Below are 20,247 nucleotides of genomic sequence, written 5' to 3'. Positions count from 1 at the left end.
AAGCTTGCTTGCCTCAGTTTCCTTGTTTATAAAATGATCTGGAGAAGAAAATGGTAAACCACTCAAATATTTTTTCCCAAAAAACCCCAAATGGGGTCATGAAAACTCAGACATGACTGAAACAACTCAACAACAAATCTGATCAGTAATCCAAGTCAAGTTCACTGGTCTACCTTGACCTAGCAAGAAGATAGAGAAGTAGGGGCAGTTAGGTGGCACAGTGGATAGAGCCTTGGCCCTAAAGTCAGGAAGAACTGAATTCACATCCAACTTCACTTAGTAGCTGTGGGACCTTGGACAACTCACTTCACCCTGATTGCCTCACCTTCAGGGCCATCTCCAATCTTCCTGATCCATATTTGGCCCCATAACCCAGATGGCTCTGGAGGAGAAAGTAAGGCTGATGACTTAGCACAACCCCCCTCACTATCAGCTCCCTTATGTCTTAACCTTTGAGAACCAAGGACAGACATCACAGATGGTGGAGACAAACAAGAAAGGTCTTTCTCCTATGCGACCTCTTCTAAGAACATCTCATTTTCTTTATTGAAGCAGACAGGGAGAGAAGAGAAGCATAGAAGGATAGAAAATAGGCAGACTAAAGACCAGAAAAGGAATGGAAGATAGAAGCAGAGAGAGTGAAAAGCAAAGCATGGGAAATGAAGAGGACACAGACTTAATTCTCACCCTCTAGGGCCTGTTCTTAGGGTTTCTTTCTCTTCCAAGGGCCAGAGGAGAGAAGAGAGACAAGGCTGAGAGGGACATGAAGATGAGCATCCAGACCAAGGAAGAGATAGCAAGAGATAAGAGGGATGAAGAGAGACAAAGGTAAGAGGGACCCAAAGCCAGAGAGGAGAGAAAGAGAAAGTAAGATTGAGAGACCCAGAGTCAGACACTGGATCAACCCCTGGGAGGAAGGATTAGACTAGGGTGGGGGCCCCAGGAGGCCATTGGTTGGGGTTGGGGCAATGTGGTTTTCTTGGCTTCCTGTTCACCGGGTGCAGAAGTTCCCCTTCTTAGCCCGTCACTACTGTTGCTTGGGAAGACAAGGCAAGGAGGAAGGCAAGAAGGGGAGGCTACCATGAGTCGTGGACAACACCAGCAGAATGCCCCCTCTGGCCTTCTTCAGGATCATGAGAACCAACGACTGTTTGGCCTCCTGGGACGAAAGTGCTGGGTCTGTGTTTCTCAGATTCTCCCCACCCCCCACTCCTTTCTATTTGCTTTACTGGTGACCCTCCCTCAGGAAAAGGGAGGGTGGCTAAAGCCAGATTGGGGAGGGGTGCTGCATTTAGAGTTTCTTTTCAAGACTTCACTGACCTTGTCTTTCTCTTTGGAGACAGACCCTGGCCACCTCAGTGGCCCAACTCTACCTGGCACTCCCCAGCACTGGGGGGCGCTGGCAAAAGGAACTGAGTGGAGCCATTTGCTTTGTGAAAGACAACCCTCGCCGGTCCTATTTCATTCGCCTCTATGGTCTCCAGGTATAGGCCTGGACCCCCTCCTCATTCAAGCCAAGAGCTCTCTATGGCTATGGGACTCCCTCTCTTAGTTCCTTTTTTACCCCCCCCCCCCCCCAGGAAGGACGCCTCCTCTGGGAACAGGAGATCTACACTCAGCTTATCTACTCTGCCCCCACCCCATTCTTCCACACCTTCCCTGGTGATGTGAGTAACTGGCCAAAGGGGGTAGGTGGGAGAGGGGATTGGGATATCTCTGGGATCTGGGAGGCCAGGGGTGGACTGAAAAATTGGAGCAAACCCCTTTGGAGTGGGATGGGGTCACGGGGACTGGAACCATTTCCAGGACTGTCAAGCTGGCCTGAACTTTGCGGATGAGGCTGAGGCCCAAGTCTTCCGAGCTTTGGTGGAGGAGAAAATCCAGAAACGAAGCCAGAAACAGATTGCTGGTGAGAGCCAGGGCCAAGGTCAAGGCCAAGAGGAAGGGAAGGGGTGTCAGTGAATGAGAGGAATTCTCCTGGACTCTCTTACCATTATTTGACAGCTAATCCAATCTCTCCATTTCCTTTCCATGGCCTTTTAGTCCATCTCTCTCTCCATCTCTCTCTCTCTCTCTCTCTCTCTCTCTCTCTCTCTCTCTCTCTCTCTCTCTCTCTGTCTCTTTCATATATGCACATCACCTCCCCCACCCCCTGCCCCGTGCCCTAGATAATGATATTCTCTTGGGGTAGGTGCTGAGCTGGGGGAGAAAGGTTGGACAAGGGAAAGGTAATGATCTCTGCCCTTCACCCTCCAGGATCTCTCAGCACAGAAAGAAGAGGGGCCACCATACCTCTTCCTCCCCAACCCAGTGGAGACCTCAATGGTAAGCAGAAGAAAAGGGCCAAAGGAATAGACAGGTATGAGTTGGGTCCTCTCCACTTCAATCAATCTACCCCTAATTTTCCTCTATCTTTAGTCCCAGCCAGTACCCTAGGTTCCCCATCCCTTGGCCTGGTTGCTGTAGACATACAGAATCCAGATATTACATCCTCGAGGTACCGGGGTCTCCCTGCACCAACTCCTCCTCCCCCAGACAAGAAGCGCTCTGGGAAAAAGAAGATCAGCAAGGCTGACATTGGGGCCCCCAGCGGGTTCAAGTGAGACCCTTTCCTCCCCTTCCCCGGACCTGCTTGTCTGTCTCCTCCTCCCCTGCCCCAAACTCCCCAGGGAGGACTTGGAGGGTAAATGTGAAGTGTAGTCTCAGGCTTAGAACTGGGAAGCCAAAGCCTGGCAGTGGCACTCCTCCTTCCTGCACTCTTATCAGCATGGGGACCCACTGGAGGTTGAGAGCCCACTGAACTTTTTTCCAGGGGACTCTGTGGGACTAGGGGATGGAGCAGCAGAGATAGTGACTGGCAGACTGGAGGGAGCCACTCCCACAGATTCTTGGACAGGCTGGGAATGTGGCTAATTAGGAAATGGAAGGTTTGGAAGGAAGTTTGGATTGGGGTTTGAGCTCAGCCTTGGATGGTAAAGGCAGTTGGAGATGGAGTCCTGCATTGAAGTGGTCTTGGAAATCTGGGCAGCTGAGGCCTGGCTAGTACTTCTGGGGGCCCCTAACTTTGGGGGTTCAGGTATCAGATGGGTAGGAGGAAATGGCAGGAGAATAACTTCCTTGAGGATAGCAGAAAGGGCTCTTCTCTTTATATTTGGTGGGGATTAACCTGAGCACTAGGAGAGAGCACAGAGGGAGGAAGGTAAGGGTAAACTGCCTTCATCATGGTTCTGTCCTGTCCCTAACCCAAACCTTCTGCCCTCTCCAGGCATGTCAGCCACGTTGGATGGGACCCTCACAGCGGATTTGATGTATGTTCCCATATTCCCATCAAACAGAGCCCCTCCTCTTATCTCCTCCTAAACCCTCCCCCCTAGGAGTTAGGATTGGGCCTTAGGGTGAGTGGGATCTGTGACCCTACCTCCAACAGGTGAATAACTTGGACCCTGACCTGCGGAGTCTCTTCTCCAGAGCTGGGATTAGTGAAGCCCAATTGACCGATGCTGAGACCTCAAAGCTCATCTATGACTTCATTGAGGACCAGGGTGGGCTAGAGGCTGTCAGAGAGGAGATGAGGCGGCAAGGTAAGCACCCTTCATGACCCCTGTAGTGAGAAAAACCTCAAAATCTTGAGGTCAGGCCCCAGAGGCCTGAAGGCTCCCCTTGCCAAAAATGGACTCCTAGGGAGATCTGGAAGCTGGAGAGGGGCAGAGAGAAAAGGGATAGAGGAAAGGATGTATGCCATCTAACCATTTGCTCCCATCTTGCCTTTCTTCTGTCTCTAGGTCCTGCTCCACCTCCTCCACCTCCATCTCGTGCTGGGCCCCCTCAGCGGTCCCCTGGATCCTCTATGGTTGGGAGTCGGGGGGGCCGGTCAGGACCCCTCCCCCCAGTGCCCGTTGGGTCTGGTGGGATCCCAAGTGGACCTCCACCAGTTCCACTGGGACCCCCACTTCCTCCTGGCCGTGGGGGTCCCCCACCTCCACCACCACCTGCCTCCCACTCGGGGCTTCCAACACCTCCCCAGCTGCCATCACCAGCCCCTGGGTCAGGGCCACCACCACCTCCACCACCTCCACCACCACCTCCACCATCTGTACCTTCATCTGGGGGGACTGTGGCCCCTAGAGGCCGGGGGGCCCTACTTGAAGAGATCCGACAGGGCATCCAGCTCAACAAGGTGGGGCTGGCTGGTACTCAGCAGGGGAGAGGATTGGTGGAATAGGGATTGGGGTGGAAGGGAAGGAATATGAAAGATGAACGTAAGGGGATATTGTGAATCAAAAAGGCTGGGAGGAAGGTGCACAGGCCCAGTCTGAGACTTTTCCTGGATCCTGCCCTCTTTGCAGACACCTGGGACACAGGAGCTCCCAGCTCCCCGGCCCCCAAGCTCCAAGGGACTGGTGGGGGCCCTCATGCATGTCATGCAAAAGCGGAGCAAAGTTATCCACTCTTCAGGTGAGAAGTAAAATAGCCTTCAGCTTTCCCTTCTTTCTTGATGACAGATGGGAGCATCTGGGGGGAGGGGGTCTGGCCTTCTTCACTCACTCACTCTGCCCCCTCAATCATGCCAGATGATGAGGATGATCAAGATGACGAGGAAGAAGAGGATGAATGGGAAGATTAAGGAATCCTTATAGACCTGCTCCTATGGCAGAATGTGGACCTTGCACTCTGATAATGATGGAAGACTTTAGAGAAATAAATTTTCACCTGAGTACTACTTAGTGAGTACTAAGTACTCACTATTATTATTCTCTTTGACCAGATTATTGATGGTTCCTATGCTTTGTTCTTTGACCACTCATTTTTTAGGATTAAGATTATTTCAAATTGCATAATGATTGGAAAAATGATAGAGTTCTTAGTAATTACAAGAATCATCTCCCTGTGTAGGGATGAAAACAGTTTGATTTTAGTGAATCTCTTATGTTTTCTTTTTGCTTTTTACCTTTTTATGCTACTCCTATAGCATTACTATTGTAACATCTTGTATTTGAAAATCAGTTTTGTTATTTCAGCTCTGATCTTTTCATCACGAAAGCTTGTAAACCCTCTGACATAATCAATTATGCTCAATTTCACTGGATTGTAATCCCAGCTTCTCTGTCTTCTGGAATATCATATTCCATGCCCTCAGATCCCTTAATGTAGAAGTTGCTAAATACTGTCTAATCCTGACTATGGCTCATCAATATTTGAATTGTGTTTTTTTTCCTAGTTGCTTGCAATATTTTCTTCTTGATTTTGGAATTCTGGAATTTGGTTTATAATGTTTCTAGGAATTTTCATTTTGGGAATGCTTTCAGGAAGTGATTGGAGGATTCTTTCAATATCTATTTTGCCCTCTGAATCTAGGATATCAGGGCAATTTTCTTTGATAATTTCTTAAAGTATAGCTTTCAGGTAATCCAGTAATTCTTTTTTTTTTTTAGTTTTTTTTTGGCAAGGCAAATGGGGTTAAGTGACTTGCCCAAGGCCACACAGCTAGGTAATTAAGAAGTGTCTGTGGTCAGATTTGAACTCAGGTACTCCTGACTCCAGGGCTGGTGCTCTATCCACTGTTAAACCTAGCTGCCCCTAATACAGTAATTCTTAAATCATCCTTCCTGGATTTTTTTCCAAGTCAGTTGTTTTCCAACAGGATATTTCATATTATCTTCTATTTTTTTCATTGTTTTGATTTTGTTTGGTTGAATTTTGATGTTTCATAGAATCCTTAACTTCCAGTTGCCCAATTTTAATTTTTAAGGAGTTTTCTTCTTTAGTCAGCTTTTTTTAAACCCCCTTTTCTCTTTGATCAGTTCTACTTTTTAAGGAGATCTTTTCTTCAGCAAATTTTTGTATACCTTTTTCCATTTTTTGTGTTTTATCAAGCTATTGACTCTTTTCATGATTCCCTTGCATCACTCTCATTTCTTTTCAATTTTTCCTCTACCTCAATTAACTGATTTTTAAAATCCTTTTTGAGTTCTTCCAAGAGTTCTTTTTCTGTCTGAGACCAATTCACATTTTTCTTTGAGGCTTTGTATGTAGGCATTTTGATATTGCTGTCCTCTTCTGGGTTTGTGTTTTGATCTTCCCTGTCTCATAATATCTTTATATGGTCAGGATTTTTGGTTTCTTTGTTTCTTTGTTGGGTTTTTCTCATCCTTTCTAGTCCATTTAGTTACTTTCAAAGTTGAGTTCTCCTGTGGTGGAAGGAACACTGTCCCAAGCTTCTTCCTCTGGCACCTGGCTGATTACCTAGTGCTGTCCCTGGGCCATGGGGGGTCTGGTGCTACACTGGCTGCTTGTTTGCTGTTGCACTTAGGGAGCAGGATCTTGCCCATTGACTTGAGGCTCAAGGTCTTCCACTGGCTGGGAGAGGCAAGGCCTGCCCTGGACTCTGCTCCCCTTTTACCTGAGTGAGACAGACCTTTCCTACCAACCTTCTAATTTATCTTGAGCTAGAAAATTGTTTCACTCAGTCTTTGCTGTTTCACAATTCATTTTGAGAAGCTATTTTATAGTTGTTTAGAAGTGATTTCCTATTTACTCTTATCTTGGTTCCTGGAAGGCCCTGCACTCTAATAGTGAATAAAGTATAGCTTTTATCTTTGGTCCTCAGTTTCCTTATCTGCAAAATGGGTAGGAGGATGGATTCTTCAGATCCCTTTGCCAATCTGCAATTTGACTGAATTAGCAAGATTGGTATCTCCAAAGATCAACTGGATTCTATTCTCTCTTGGCCCATTCACTGCTTGGATTCATGGTTACCTTCCAGTTCCAGAGCTGGCAGACCTTGATAGACAAAAGAAACTTCTTTCCTTTGATGGTCTCAGTGCTATGAATAGCAAAGTCTGGCCAGCCAGTCATGCTTCTGAAAAAGAGCTGGGGCTCCCCCAAGCCTGGCCTTCTGATCACATGTGCCTTCCAATGTTTGCTTTTGGGAAGGTGATCAGGAGAAGGAAGGGCCTGAAGACCAGGTCATATGACCATCAAAGAGGGAACAAGGGATATTTACCTTGAAGAAACACATGGATGTGGGAGTTGGGAGTGTGGGCCTCCATTTTGGACTAGGAGAATGGCTGTCCATGCTGTCATAGGCTCCTTGGAGACGTTCAGGGAAAGGGAAAGGTCTTCATTCTGGGGTTTCCAGGGCCCCTGTTGAACAGAAAAAGAAACTGAGGAGTTTTATTGAAGAGTAACTTGCCTCTGGGCACACAGTGCCCAAGATGGATACTGTGAGGTTAGCTCTGGACTTTGTGTGGATTTCGTGGGACTCTCAGATCCCTCTTGAGGTACTCACAGGCAAGCATAGGAACACTTTACAATTCATCAACAACCACAAGACAATATTGGAATATTAGCACTGACCAGTACTATTGTATATCTTCAGACAGGAAGGAGCTTCGAGGACAGTCAAAGCCACAGCATTGTGTCCGCAGCCATGACTGAGCTGCTTCCCTGGCTGCCTCCTTGATTAATCTGAGAGGAGAGAAAGTGCTCCCTTGCTTGCCAGCTTCTTAGGAAGCTCCCGTAGAACTCCTAGCCTGGACTCAGGTTGACTTCTCTAAATTTCTAATATTTCTAATAGATTAGCTTTCTGTAGTCACATAGTGTTGAACATACAACATGGCAAAGAAAAAAAGTCTTGGCTGATCCTGGTATAGTGGGGCAAAGGATTGTTAGCAGCTCTTTGTTACGTGATGAAGCACCAGAAACCAAGGGAAGGCTTTCTAGCCTCTCTGCTCTGGGAGGACCCTCAATTCCCCAGCTCTCAAAAGTGGTGGTGGTGGGGGCTCCACCTTGGAAGGGTCCTTTTCTTTCTCTCAGCTTTTGTCTCAGTGATGGCAGCAGGTTTTAGCTGCCCAGTCTGCACATTAATGCCCCCTACCAACCTCTGACTTGGGCAGTACAGGAGTAACAGACCCTCCCTGGGGGCCTCCAAGGGAGCCATTCACAGGGTGATTTCAGTGCTTCCAGGAAGCAGCCCTTGATGCCCCAGAGCCTCTACCACTGATTAGTGACACTGAAAATGGAAGGTTATATGCATAACCCAAAAGCAGTTACCTCCAGCCAAAGAATCACATGGATTTTGAGTGCAATTGTATCCCTGGGCAAATGTTTGTGTTTCCTGCCTTGGAGATGGAAGTGAGACAAATCCTTGGGAGGCACTTAACAAATGCTCACTGATAGGCTAACTGGCTTAGAGACACAGAAATCACTGAGTGAGTTGGAAAAAAATCTTGTATAGTCTAAAAAAGGCTTTTTGAACCAATATTATGTCATATATGTGTAAATGCTAATAGAAAAGTATAGTAGAGATTATATAAGGCAAAAGCAATGATAAACAACGGTAAGATTTTTGAGTTAAGAGCCAAAAAAAATAAAAAAAGAATCAAGAGCCATACCAATATGACAAGAAAGGAAATCATCAATGTTGGAGGGGAAGTGGGAAAACTGGGACACCAATGCATTATTGGTGGAGCTGTGAACTCATCCAACCTTTCTGGAGAATTTGGAATTATGCCCAAAGGGCAACAAAAATGTGCATGCCTTTGATCCAGCAAAACCACTACTGGGTCTGTATCCTGAAAAGATCATGAAAAAAAGGGTAAAAACCCCACATGTATAAAAATATTTATAGCAGCTCTTTTTGTAGTGGCAAAAAAGTGGAAATTGAGGGGATGCCCATCCACTGGGGAATGGCTACACAAATTGTGGTTTATGTATGTGATGGAACATTATTGTTCTACAAGAAATCAGGAGGAATGAGATTTCAGAAAACCTGGAAAGACTTGAATGAACTGATGCTGAGTGAAGTGAACAGCACATTATACACACTAACAACAAGTGAAGCACATTATACACACTAACAACAACACAGTGTGCTAATCAACCATGATGGATTTGTTCTTCTCAGCAGTACATTAATCAAAGACAACTCTAAAAGACTTGTGATAGAAAATGTCATCCATATTCAGAGAAGGGATTGTGGAGTTTAATGAAGACCAAAATGTATTATATTCAAATTTAAAAAGATGTCTTATGTATTATGTCACTTTTTTTCTTTCTACTATTTCTTAGGTTTGGATCTGTTTCTTCTCTCACAACATATTCAATATCTATCTATGTTTAGCATGGGTTATAAATATAGAGCTTCTGTCAGGAGGAAGGGGGAGGGAGAAAAATTGTAAAATTCAAAACCTTGGGAAAAAATGATTGGTAGAGATAACCATAGCATGTAATTGGAAAAAGAAATAAATTATTCAATATTTTTTAAAAAAAGAGTTAAGATCCATAGTGAACCTCAGGCAGAATTTGAGTCAGTGATAAAATATTAGTTTTAAAAAAAGCAAGTATCCCTCCCAAATGGGATACTTGGTGTCTATAGCCAGAAATATAGCTTGTAAAAAGCATAGGTCTGATTTCTTCAGTCACCCAAAAGTGAAGTATCAAGCTGCTGCCTGTAATTGTGCTCCAGATGAACACTGAAGGTGGAAAAGGACTTATTCTTGGTCCAGTCCTGCTCAGTCAAGAAAGTCCAATATTTCTCTTGGAATGCAAAATTCAAACTGGGTTTTTGGGCAGACCAAGTAGAGAACCACTTGCTGAACTTGAATCAGAAGAGGAAGTCAAGCTCACATTGAAAAAAAAAAACTGACATAGAATACTATTTTTCTATTAGAAACCAGGAGGGGGATGGGAATTCAGGGAAGCCTGGAAGGATTTGCATGAACTGATGCTGAGTGAAATGAGCAGAACCAGAAAAACACTGTACACCCTAACAGCAACATGGGGGTGATGATCAACTTTGATGGACTTGCCCATTCCATCAGTGCAACAATCAGGGACAATTTTGGGCTGTCTGCAATGGAGAATACCATCTGTATCCAGAGAAAGAATTGTGGTTTGAACAAAGACCAACGACTATTCCCTTTAATTTAGAAAAAACCTGATATCATATTATCTAATCTTGCTATCTCTTATACTTTATGTTTCTTCCTTAAAGATATGATTTCTCTCTCATCACATTCAATTTGGATCAATGTATTCCATGGAAACAATGCAAAGACTGACAAATTGTCTTCTGGGGGGGGCGAGGGGAGGAAATTAAGATTAGGGGAAAAATTGTAAAACTCAAAATAAATAAAATATTTTTTTAAAAAAAGAAAAAAGACTGAGAAACTCTGGGAGACTGAGCTTCCAAGTATTGTGGTCAAACATGGCAATGGATTGGGTGGGGAGCACCCTGACCCTGCTAGCCAGGATTCCCAGTGGGCTGGAGCAAGGAAGAAATTGGTTCCTTTGCTTCAGCCTTGGAAACTGGGCTCCATGGGATCACATTGGCAGTGTACTTGGAGGTGAGAGGAGCTTCCCATTCAGGACTATCTCCACTCACTCTGATTCCTGTCTGCTCACTAGACCCAGATGGCTCTGGAGGAGAAAGTGAGGCTGGTAACTTAGCACAACACCCTCTCACTTCATCCAGTTCACATGCTTGTCATGGCATCACCTCTCTGATGTCATGGTCTTCCTCAAGAATGAAGGACAAACAAGAAGGTGAGAGGAGCAGGGAGCTCTTGGTCTAGTTCTCTAACCAGGAAATAGCTGAAAAGGCTCTAAATGCAAAGAAAGAAAAGTATCCAAGAAGTTTGTCCTAATGACACCTTAGGACAGGCCTGGGAGAGGAGCCCCCTTTGAAAGAATGAGGAACCCATGGTGGTCTTATACCTATGGCTGCAATTGTTGAACTCAGTCCTCCTGAATCCCGGGCCAGTGCTCTACCCACTGTGCCACCTACCTTCCCCTGGCTCCAATGATTGAAGTGATCTGTCACAAAGACAGTCATCCAGGAATGTCTGATCCCAGAAAAGGAGATGGTTGATTCACTTGCCAGAGTACAGTCTGCCATTGTGTGTGTCTGAGAGAGTTACCTTACAGAAGAATATTGCTATTTTTCTCACCCTGCCACCTTGTCCTCAAGTTTGCATTAAAATGACACCAGATGGGCAAAAGTCACATTTGTTCCTTGTGAAGATGTGGTAGCCAATGAGTAACCCAATTATACCCCCCCCACCTTCTTGGATTAGGTAGCCGGAAGGTGCCAAACAAAACCAGTCTTGGCAGTCTGGCCCCCTGGACCCTGAGTAGCCCTGGCTCTAGCAGATCACTGAGCTTTTCTGAACCATTTCAGTGTGAAGGGGTGTGAAGGGCTAGAGAGGAAAGGAGCCTGGCCTGTCTCTTGTAAGCGGTACCAGAGATCTTTGACTCTGGCTCAACTTGTTTTTTTTAAAGAGACAAACACAAAGTGAAGTTGGACAGTTTTGCAACAGCCAGCCACTTGTGGCTTCTGCTTACTGTCAGTGTAAAATCAGGATCATTTCCAAAACTTTAGATTCGCTCCTTCTGAACACAAACATTCACCTAGAATGTAATAGCCAAGAAAGAAAAAAAAAGAATGTAATAACTAAGACAGGAAGGTCTTGGGCAGCTTCTCTCCAGGTGGTTCTGTTGTAAGTTAAGGTTAAAGTTGAAGCTCTGATGCCACATTACAAGGAACGCTGTTGGAGATGCAAATCCAGGAGCTGAATCTGGTTTTACAAAATGAAATCTTGTTTTAGATTCTTTTGTTTACTCTTCTCAAAGGTTCTTCTCCTTAAAGTTTTTTTTAAGTTAATGGGAGGGGCAGTTAGTTGGTAGATAAAGCAGCAACCCTAAGAGTCAATAGAAAAGTTCAAATCTAACCTCACATCCTTACTAGCTGTGTGACCCTGGGCAAGTTCCTTAACTTCAAATGCCTCCAAAATAAAATAATAATAATAATAAAGTTAATGAGGAGAATTTTTTTTTTTAGTTTTTGCAAGGCAAATGTGGTTAAGTGGCTTGCCCAAGGCTAATGAAGACGATTTTGAGATGTAATGTGGATATTTTCAGATTTGGGTTTTGGTGTCTGTATTAAATTCTGAGGCTTTACTTTAAATCGTTCATTGGACTGTGGTATCCTTTCAGTTGTATTGCTCTAAGTGAACTTGTTCAAGAAATAAAAAGAAAAAGAAATAAAAGACAACTCTGGAAATATAGTATCTTCCAGGAATCATAACCTTCATCTCCATAGTAGCTGGGCAGGATTTTTGGCTGGTGAGAGAGGTAGGCAGGATGTGAAGCTGCCCTGGAGACAACTTTCCCTGAATAATAGTGGTGCCCAGGTAAGACTCACAAAACCCTTTTCAAATATGACCTCATTTGATCCTCCTATCAACCCTGAGAGAGAGAGAGGCTCTTATTATCCCCATTTTACAGGTGAGGAAACCAAGGCAGGCAAAAGTGAAGTGACTTGAGGGTGGAGCCAAGATGGTGGCACAAGGACAGGATTTCCCAGGAGCTCTCTTCAAAATATCCCTAAAACCTTAAAATTGTGGCCCTAACTAAATTTTCAAGAGACAGAACCCACAGAACCATCCAATGAGGCAATTCTCCAGATCAAGGAAACCTGGAACATCATGAGAAGGCTCTGCTCCACAGTGCTGGAGGGGGTGGCAGCACAGCCAGGACTACTGCAGGAACAAAGGAACTCTGGCTTTCTAGGAACAGCCTGCTGGGCTCCTGGGTCTCTGGGAGCACCAGATCATGGCAGCAAAAGCAGTTTCCTGACCTGCCAACCCAGGGAACACCAAGCACAACTTGGAATATCATCAGGGAAGCCTTTGCCAGAGTGATCATGGCACCCAGGTCAATGTGGCCCTCTGAGCAGCCCAGGTCTCAGGAAACAGAAGCAGACCCACAGAACCACCCAACAGGAGCAGGCCTGCAGCTGCTTCCAGAGCACTCAGTCCATGAAAGGTAAGGTTTTGGGGGGAGACTGTCAAGGTCTCTCCTCTGTCCCTGAAACAGAACTCTGGTACTTTGCCCATATTCAGACCCTGGTCACAGTCTGGGCCCCCATACTGCCATAGCAGAGCAGGGACCCTCCTCACAGCCCTGGGGCAGAGGGGTGTGCTTGTGGCCATCCACAGACCAGAGCACAGGCAGGAGAGCAGTCAGAGCCTCGCATAAGACCTTGAAGGAATTGAGGTCCTTGCGGGGGGGGGGGTGTCCCAATAAAAATTAAAAAGCTCAGGAAGGCCCCCCAAATCAGGCACAGGCTGGGGAAATGAGTAAACAGAAATAATAGAACTTGAAAATAGACAATTACCTTGGTTCCATGGAGGATCAAAATACATACTCAGAAGATGACAAAGTCCAAGCTTCTGTATCCAAAGCCTCCAAGAAAAACAGGAGTTGGGCTCAGGCTGTTGCAGAGCTCAAAAAAGATTTTGAAAATCAAATAAGGGTGGTAGAGGAAAAATTGGGAAGAGAAATGAGAGTAATGCAGGAAAAACATGACAACCAAGTCAGCAGCTTAGTGAAGGAGATACAAAAAATGCTGAAGAAAATAGTATACTCAAAACTAGTTTAGGACAAATGGAAAAATCAGTCCAAAAAGTTAATGAAGAGAAGAATACCTTGAAAAGCAGAATTAGCCCAATGGAAAAGGAGATAAGAAAGCTCTCTGAAGAAAATAACTCTTTCAAATGTAGAAAGGAGCTAAAGGAAGCTGATGACTTTGTGAGGAATCAAAAGAATGAAATAATGAAGAAAACATGAAATATCTCATTGGAAAAACAATTGACCTATTTAAAAAATATTAGGCTATCTGAAAGTCATGATCAGGAAAAGAGCTTTGACTTCATTTTTAAAGAATTTCTACAGGAAAATTGCCCTGATATCCTAGAAGCAGAGGATAAAATAGAAATTGAGAGAATCCAGCAATCTCCTCTTGAAAGAGATTTTAAGAAAATAACCCCCAAGAATATTATAGCTAAATTCCAGAACTCCCAAGTCAAAGAGAAAATATTACAAGCAGCCAGAATGAAACAATTCAAATATAATGGAGCTTCAGTCAGGATTACACAAGACTTAGAAGCATCCACATTAAGGGATCCTAGACCTCAGAATATAATATTCCAGAAGGCAAAAGAGCTTGGAATGCAACTAAGAACCAACTACCGAGCAAAACTGAATATCCTCTTCCAGGGAAAAAGATGGACTTTTAATGAAATAAGAGAATTTCAAATGTTCCTGTTGAAATGGCCAGATCTGAACAGAAAGTTTGATTTTTCAAGTACAGAACTCAGATGAAGCATAGAGAGAGTAAATTATGAGGAATTTAATGATGTTGAAATGTGTGTATTCCTGCATGAGAAGATGATACTGATAATACTCATATGAACCTTCTCGTTTAATAGAGCAATTAGAAGGAGCATATTTAGAAAAAGGTATAGGAAGTTGAATTTGAAGGTATAATATATTGGTGTATATATATATATATATATATATATATATATATATATATAATAAGATGGAGTCAGTGGGTGAAAAGGGAATGTACTGGGCAAAAAGGAAAGGAGACATAGAATGGACTAAGATATTTCATATAAAAGAGTCAAGAAAAAGCTTTTGCAATGGAGTAGAAGATGAGGGGAAATGAGTGAGCCTTCATTCTCATTGAAAATAGCTCAGAGGGTGGCTAGGTGGCACAGTGGATAGAGCATTGGCCCTGGAGTCAGGAGTACCTGAGTTCAAGTCTGGCCTCAGACATGTAATAATTACCTAGCTGTGTGGCCTTGGGCAAACCATTTAACCCCATTGCCTTGCAAAAACCAAAAAAAAAGGCTCTGAGAGGAAACAATGTACATACTTAATAGAGTATAGAAGTCTATCTTATCCTAGAGGAAAAAAGAGAGGAAGAGGGTGGGAGAAAGGGGACAGGGGAGGGAAGAGGGGGTGTAGGTGATAGAGGAGAGGGTAGATCCTGGGAAAGGGTAGACAGATGCCACACTTTTTTTAACTTTTTGCAATGTGGTAGGATTGGGCAACCTGTCTGGGACCACAGAGTTGGATGGTTGCTGGGTCTCTAGGGTGGGATGTGGGCTTGGGGCCTAGTGGCCCCAGGACTGGTGCTCTCTGTCCACTGCACCACTCAGCTGCTCCATAGCACACTTTTGAAGAGGGACAAAGTGAAAGGAGAGAGAAAATAGAATAATTGGTAGTGGGGAGAAATGGATGGAAGGAGTAACTGTGGAAAAATATGGAAGTAACTTCTATGATGGACTTATAATAATGTGATCCACCCCAGAGACAGAGCTGATGGTATCTGAACACTAAGTGAAGCACATTTTTTTCTCTTTCTTTCACTTTATTTCTTGTGAGGTTTTTTATTTTTGTAGGCAGAAGGGGGATTATGTTTGTTCTTACAAAAAAACTATTTTAATAATGTGTAAATTAAAAAAATGTAAATTAAAAAAAAAGAAATGAAGAGACTTTCCCAGGGCCATTCATCTACAAAGTGTTTGAAGTCCATTCCCTGTGCTACAACTTCCCAACCCCTGAGCATGGCAGCAGAAAATGTTGGAAGCTGCTAATTAGTGCTAAAGTCACATAGGATCCTAGATCTAGAACTGGAAAGACCTGAAGAGATCTTGTCCAATCCCTTCATTTTATAGATCAAGAAACTGAAATCCAGGGGCAGCTAGGTGGTGCAATGGATCGAGCACTGGCCCTGGAGTCAGGAGGACCTGAGTTCAAATCAGATCTCAGACACTTAATAATTACCTAGCTGTGTGACTTTGGGCAAGTCACTTAATCCCATTGTCTTAAATAGAATAAAATAAAAAAAGGAAAGAAGGAAACTGAGATCAGAGAAGAAAAAGGACTTGGCTAGGGTCATTTAGTTCATATGAAGCAAAGTCTGCATTTGAATTCAGTGCTCTTCCCACCAGACTATGCTATTTGAGGAATGAATCAATGAATATATTGTTCACTTCTACTGAGGAAATTAAGGCCAAACCTTCTTGAAAAACTCCCTTGTGCAAAGCCCCCTTCATCTTAGGTTTCCTTTCAAATCACCTCTGGCATTTCCCAGGGGACAGAACCTGTTTCCAAAGGACACAATAAAAGAAGTAAATAAAAGTGAGGTGTGTGGGTGGGACTCATTTCACCAGCCTAGGAAATAAGTAACTGGAGACAAAGAAAGATCAAAGGGGAGAGAGCAACATCTCCCTTAGGGCTTCACTCACAGTCGTAGGGGGTCAGCAAATGGTTAAACATCGCACTGAGTGGAAATGGATCCAGAACACCCCCTGCTGGATGAGAGCAAGAGCTGGGGCACTTGACCCAGAAACTAGAGCTAGTAGGGGCCCCATGCACAGCCAATGTGGCATTAGGGTTGGCATCATTTCATGTAGATCATCAGTGTCACATTGTCTACATTGTTTGCTTTCTGAATGGGTGGGGAGGGGGGAATGGAGGGGAGGGAATTTGGAACTCAAAAATTTTCAAAAATCAATGTTAATATTTTTTTACATGTAATTGGGAAATTGAGAGAGTAGGGGAAGGGTGAGCCATGAAGGTTTAAGGTAGAAGGAAAATGTTTGGAAAAGTTGCTGTGGACACTGGGAGAGAGAGTTGATGAGGGAGGATTGCCTAGCAGTGGTGAGGGTCCAGGTGAGGCTGTGAAACATAAATTTTTAGTGGACCCAAGCCAACATGATTTTATACTTTTCTCAATCTTTGTTCAGTAGTACATGTGTAGGAGCAAAGGCTTCCAATGATGGCTGTGATCCAAGGCTTAGGCTGGCTGTGATCCTAACTATGCTAAGGGGCTGAGGGATTCAAGGGAGGAAGAAAATGTAGAATTGAATAGGTGAGTTCATTGCTGGTCAGAATGGGAAGAAGAGGAGGGAGTAACCATTGTAGGGGAGATGGTCTGGGAGAGAATTGAGGGAGCAAGGAATTGGAGGCCATGGTGGCAACTGAGGCAGAGCAGCCTGGTGGCAACAACAGCCTGAGGTGAGATGAGGGAGGGAATCCCAGCCTTGGGGAGCATGGAAATGGCATTGCCTAGAATTGGAAGTTCTTTCCAAACTGGTTTTTCTCTAACTGGTATTGCAGAGCCTGCTATCTTCCTTCTGCTCCCTTTCTTCTGCAGCTGTTCTTTGGAATCTCAGGACAGTCTACTAGGCATAGATACTATATACTCCCCAACAGATGAGCACCCCTTTAATTTTCCATGTCTGATTATCACAAAAAGAGCCAGAATGTTTTTGTACTTTCTAAAAACAAACTTTGAAAGACAGACATAAGAATGACACTAATGCAATGATCAAGCCTGATCCTGAGAGCAGTTGATGAGGGATGACACTCACCTATGAACCAGGAGAGAAATATTTTGGGAATCTGTTGGCCTGATGATACATGGGTTTCAAGGTAGGAAGGAGAGGGAAAAGATTGCTAAATGGAAAAAATAGATTTTAAAAATAAAATAGTAAGCCTGATTGCTTTTAAAAAGCTAGTGACAGCTAGGTGGTACAGTGGATAGAGCACTGGCCCTGGAGTCAGGACAACCTGAGTTCAAATTTGACCTCCAACACTTAATAATTGCCTAGCTGTGTGACCTTGGGCAAGTCATTTAACCCCATTGCCTTAAATAAATAGAAATTTTAAAAAATATTAGAATAGTAAAAAGCTAGTGGCAACCCTTCAGGAGCTCACCAGTTCCTGTTAATATGTACCTAGAAGATGGGTACAGAGTAGGTGGAAGCTTGGCTTAGCAGTGATGCAGATCAATCTCTAACTTCTGATGCCCAGATCTGGAATTTAAATGAGGAGATTTTAAGGAATGATGCATGAGAATTCAAATGTTTTCTCTCTCACTCACCTTACCCCCTTCTCCCCTAAAAGAAAAGCAAGACTCTCTTATGCCTCCTTCTTATGTCCATGTCTGCAGACATCTGTCTCATGCTGTGCCTTTGGCCATTCCATCTCAGCAGTTGGTGCAACATCAGCCTCCATCAGTCCTTTGGAATGGGATCAAGAAAACTCTGAAGAAGGAGAGTAGAAGATTTCATAATGTAGGCTGGGGCAGCTAGATGGCAAAGTAGATAGAGCACTGGCTCAGGAGTTAGGAGGACCTGAGTTCAAATCCAACCTCAGACACTTCATAATTACATGGCTGTGTGACCTTGGACAAGTCACTTAACCCTACTGCCTTGCAGCAAAAAAAATTTTAAAAAATCATAATGTAGACCCACCAGACACATGGGAGGTGAACCTGTAGTGAGAGGCATTTGGATGAGTCCTAAAAAGGTCACTAAGCTGAGTGTGCCCTTTGAACCCTCAAGGTCACTGCTAGGTTTATATCCCAAACAAGATCAAAAAAAGAGAAAAATATTCAAGAATAATTTCAAATGTGTTAAGTCTTTAAATACAAACATGAATAATTATAGTAGCTCTTTTTGTGGTCCCCCAAGATTGAAAACTAATGGCAATGTTAAAAGAATGAATCCATCAATGCTACTACTGGGGTCCATTTCTTGAAGAGAACATGAAAAAATGGTAAAAAACCTCACATGAACAAAAATCTTCAGAGCAGCTCTGTTTATAGTGACAAAGAATTGGAAATCAAGGGGATGTCCATCAATTGGGGAATGGGTAAACAAATTGTGGTATATAGATATGTGATGGAACACTACTGTTCTATTAAAAACCAGGAGGTACTGGAATTCAGGGAAGCCTGGAAAAATTTGCATGAACTGATGCTGAATGAAAAGAGCAGAACCAGAACAATGTATAACTTAACAACAACATGAGGTGATGATCAACTTTGATCATAAGACTAATTCAGGGGATCTGTGATGGAGAATATTACTATCTGTATCTAGAGAAAGAACTGTGGAGTTTAAATGAAGACCAAAGATTATTATCTTCACATTTTAAAAAGTTGTCTTGAGTATTACATAATTTTGCTATCTCTAATATTTTCTTTTTTCCTTAAGGATATGTTTTATCTCTCAACACATTCAATTTTGATCTATGCCTTATCATGGAAACAAATGTAAAGCCTATATCAGATTGCCTTCTGTTGGGGGGAAGGGGGAGGGAAGACAGGGAGGGAGAAAAACTGTAAAATTCAAAACCTTGGCAAAAAAATGATTGGTAGAAACTACTATTGTATATAATTGGAAAACAAAAACTATTTATATAATTTTTCTTAACAAAAGAAAAGAATGGCAAATTATTGTGCCATTAGAAATCTCTAGACCAGTAGTTTCTGAGGAAACTGGGAAGTATGCTATGAAGCAATATAGAGTGAAGTGAATGAACCAGGACAACTCTGAAAGACTTTAGGACTTCGGGCAATGCCATGAGGAACCACCAGTCTAAAAGAATAAATGGAGTCTGAGAGGTGATGAATTGAAAATGCAAAAGGAGAAGAGTTCTGGCTCCTGTAGATAGTGGATAGTTGGCCAAACTAGGTAGCAATGTGTATGAGGGGAGGGAGGAGTGGATGATGTAAGGGGCTGGGGGTAAGATTGGTTTGTTTTTTATTTTTTCAAATTTCATCAGTGGGTAAGGGGTAGTGGGAGGAACAAATAAATAAAAATACTTGTCCACTGAAAAAAAAAAAAGATTGAAAAAACCCAAGCTTTTTGTTGTTATATAATTGTTCTACTGGTTCATTCAAAACTTACCAAGTTTCTCTGAAACCATCACTTTCCACAATTTTTTAAAAAATACAGTTTTACTTTTAGTTCCAAATTCTTTCTCTTCCCCTTCCTCCCACCTATTGAGAAGGCAAGAACAACAAATTCCAATACAAATATGTAAGGGAAGAAAAGGAAAGAAGGAAAAAAGGAAAGGAGAGGGGGAAGAAGAAATGGAAGAATATGAGGAATATGGTGGCATTTAGCTTCCACAAGAATGTGAAGGGAGAATTGTTAGTTTACATTTTTTTTTAGGTTTTTGCAAGGCAAATGGGGTTAAGTGGCTTGCCCAAGGCCACACAGCTAGGTAATTATTAAGTAATTATTAAGTGTCTGAGACTGATTTGAACACAGGTACTCCTGACTCCGGGGCCAGTGTTTTATCCACCTAGCCGCCCCCACATTATAAAGATTGGGGTCTGCCTGTATTGTTGTCTCTGGGCAGGTACTGGGTTAAGACAAAAGATTTAGCCTCACCTGATCAAAACGTGAGATTAGGTCAGGTCTACCTCTCCTAGTTCTGAGTTAACCTAGGGTCTGAGTCCTTCTCTTTTGCCCATGTTCAAGGAAGTAGCTGTTCTTGCTCATTAGTATAATGAGTAGGGAGGGAAAAACTTATGGGGATGATTGTAGCAATTAAATTGTGACCCCAGCCAATGATTGGAATGAAGGGGGAACTGGG

At 43.4% G+C, this 20,247-nt stretch overlaps 1 protein-coding gene across 1 annotated transcript; it reads left to right on the top strand.

Annotated features, from left to right (window-relative positions):
• The first annotated feature begins 999 nt into the window (after positions 1–999).
• On the top strand, positions 1,000–10,072 carry WAS (WASP actin nucleation promoting factor). The gene is made up of 11 exons (XM_074201167.1): positions 1,000–1,177; positions 1,344–1,484; positions 1,581–1,667; positions 1,807–1,909; positions 2,257–2,325; positions 2,419–2,599; positions 3,266–3,308; positions 3,428–3,581; positions 3,783–4,177; positions 4,347–4,455; positions 4,572–10,072. Exons 1-11 carry the CDS (start codon positions 1,082–1,084, stop codon positions 4,622–4,624), a joined length of 1,431 nt encoding a protein of 476 aa, XP_074057268.1. The 5' UTR covers positions 1,000–1,081; the 3' UTR covers positions 4,625–10,072.
• Positions 10,073–20,247: the final 10,175 nt, after the last annotated feature.

Source organism: Macrotis lagotis, chromosome X (genome assembly GCF_037893015.1).
Source record: "Macrotis lagotis isolate mMagLag1 chromosome X, bilby.v1.9.chrom.fasta, whole genome shotgun sequence".
Taxonomy (NCBI): domain Eukaryota; kingdom Metazoa; phylum Chordata; class Mammalia; order Peramelemorphia; family Peramelidae; genus Macrotis; species Macrotis lagotis.
Note: the sequence above shows the minus strand (reverse complement) of the source record. Positions and strands in the feature narration are given on the sequence as shown.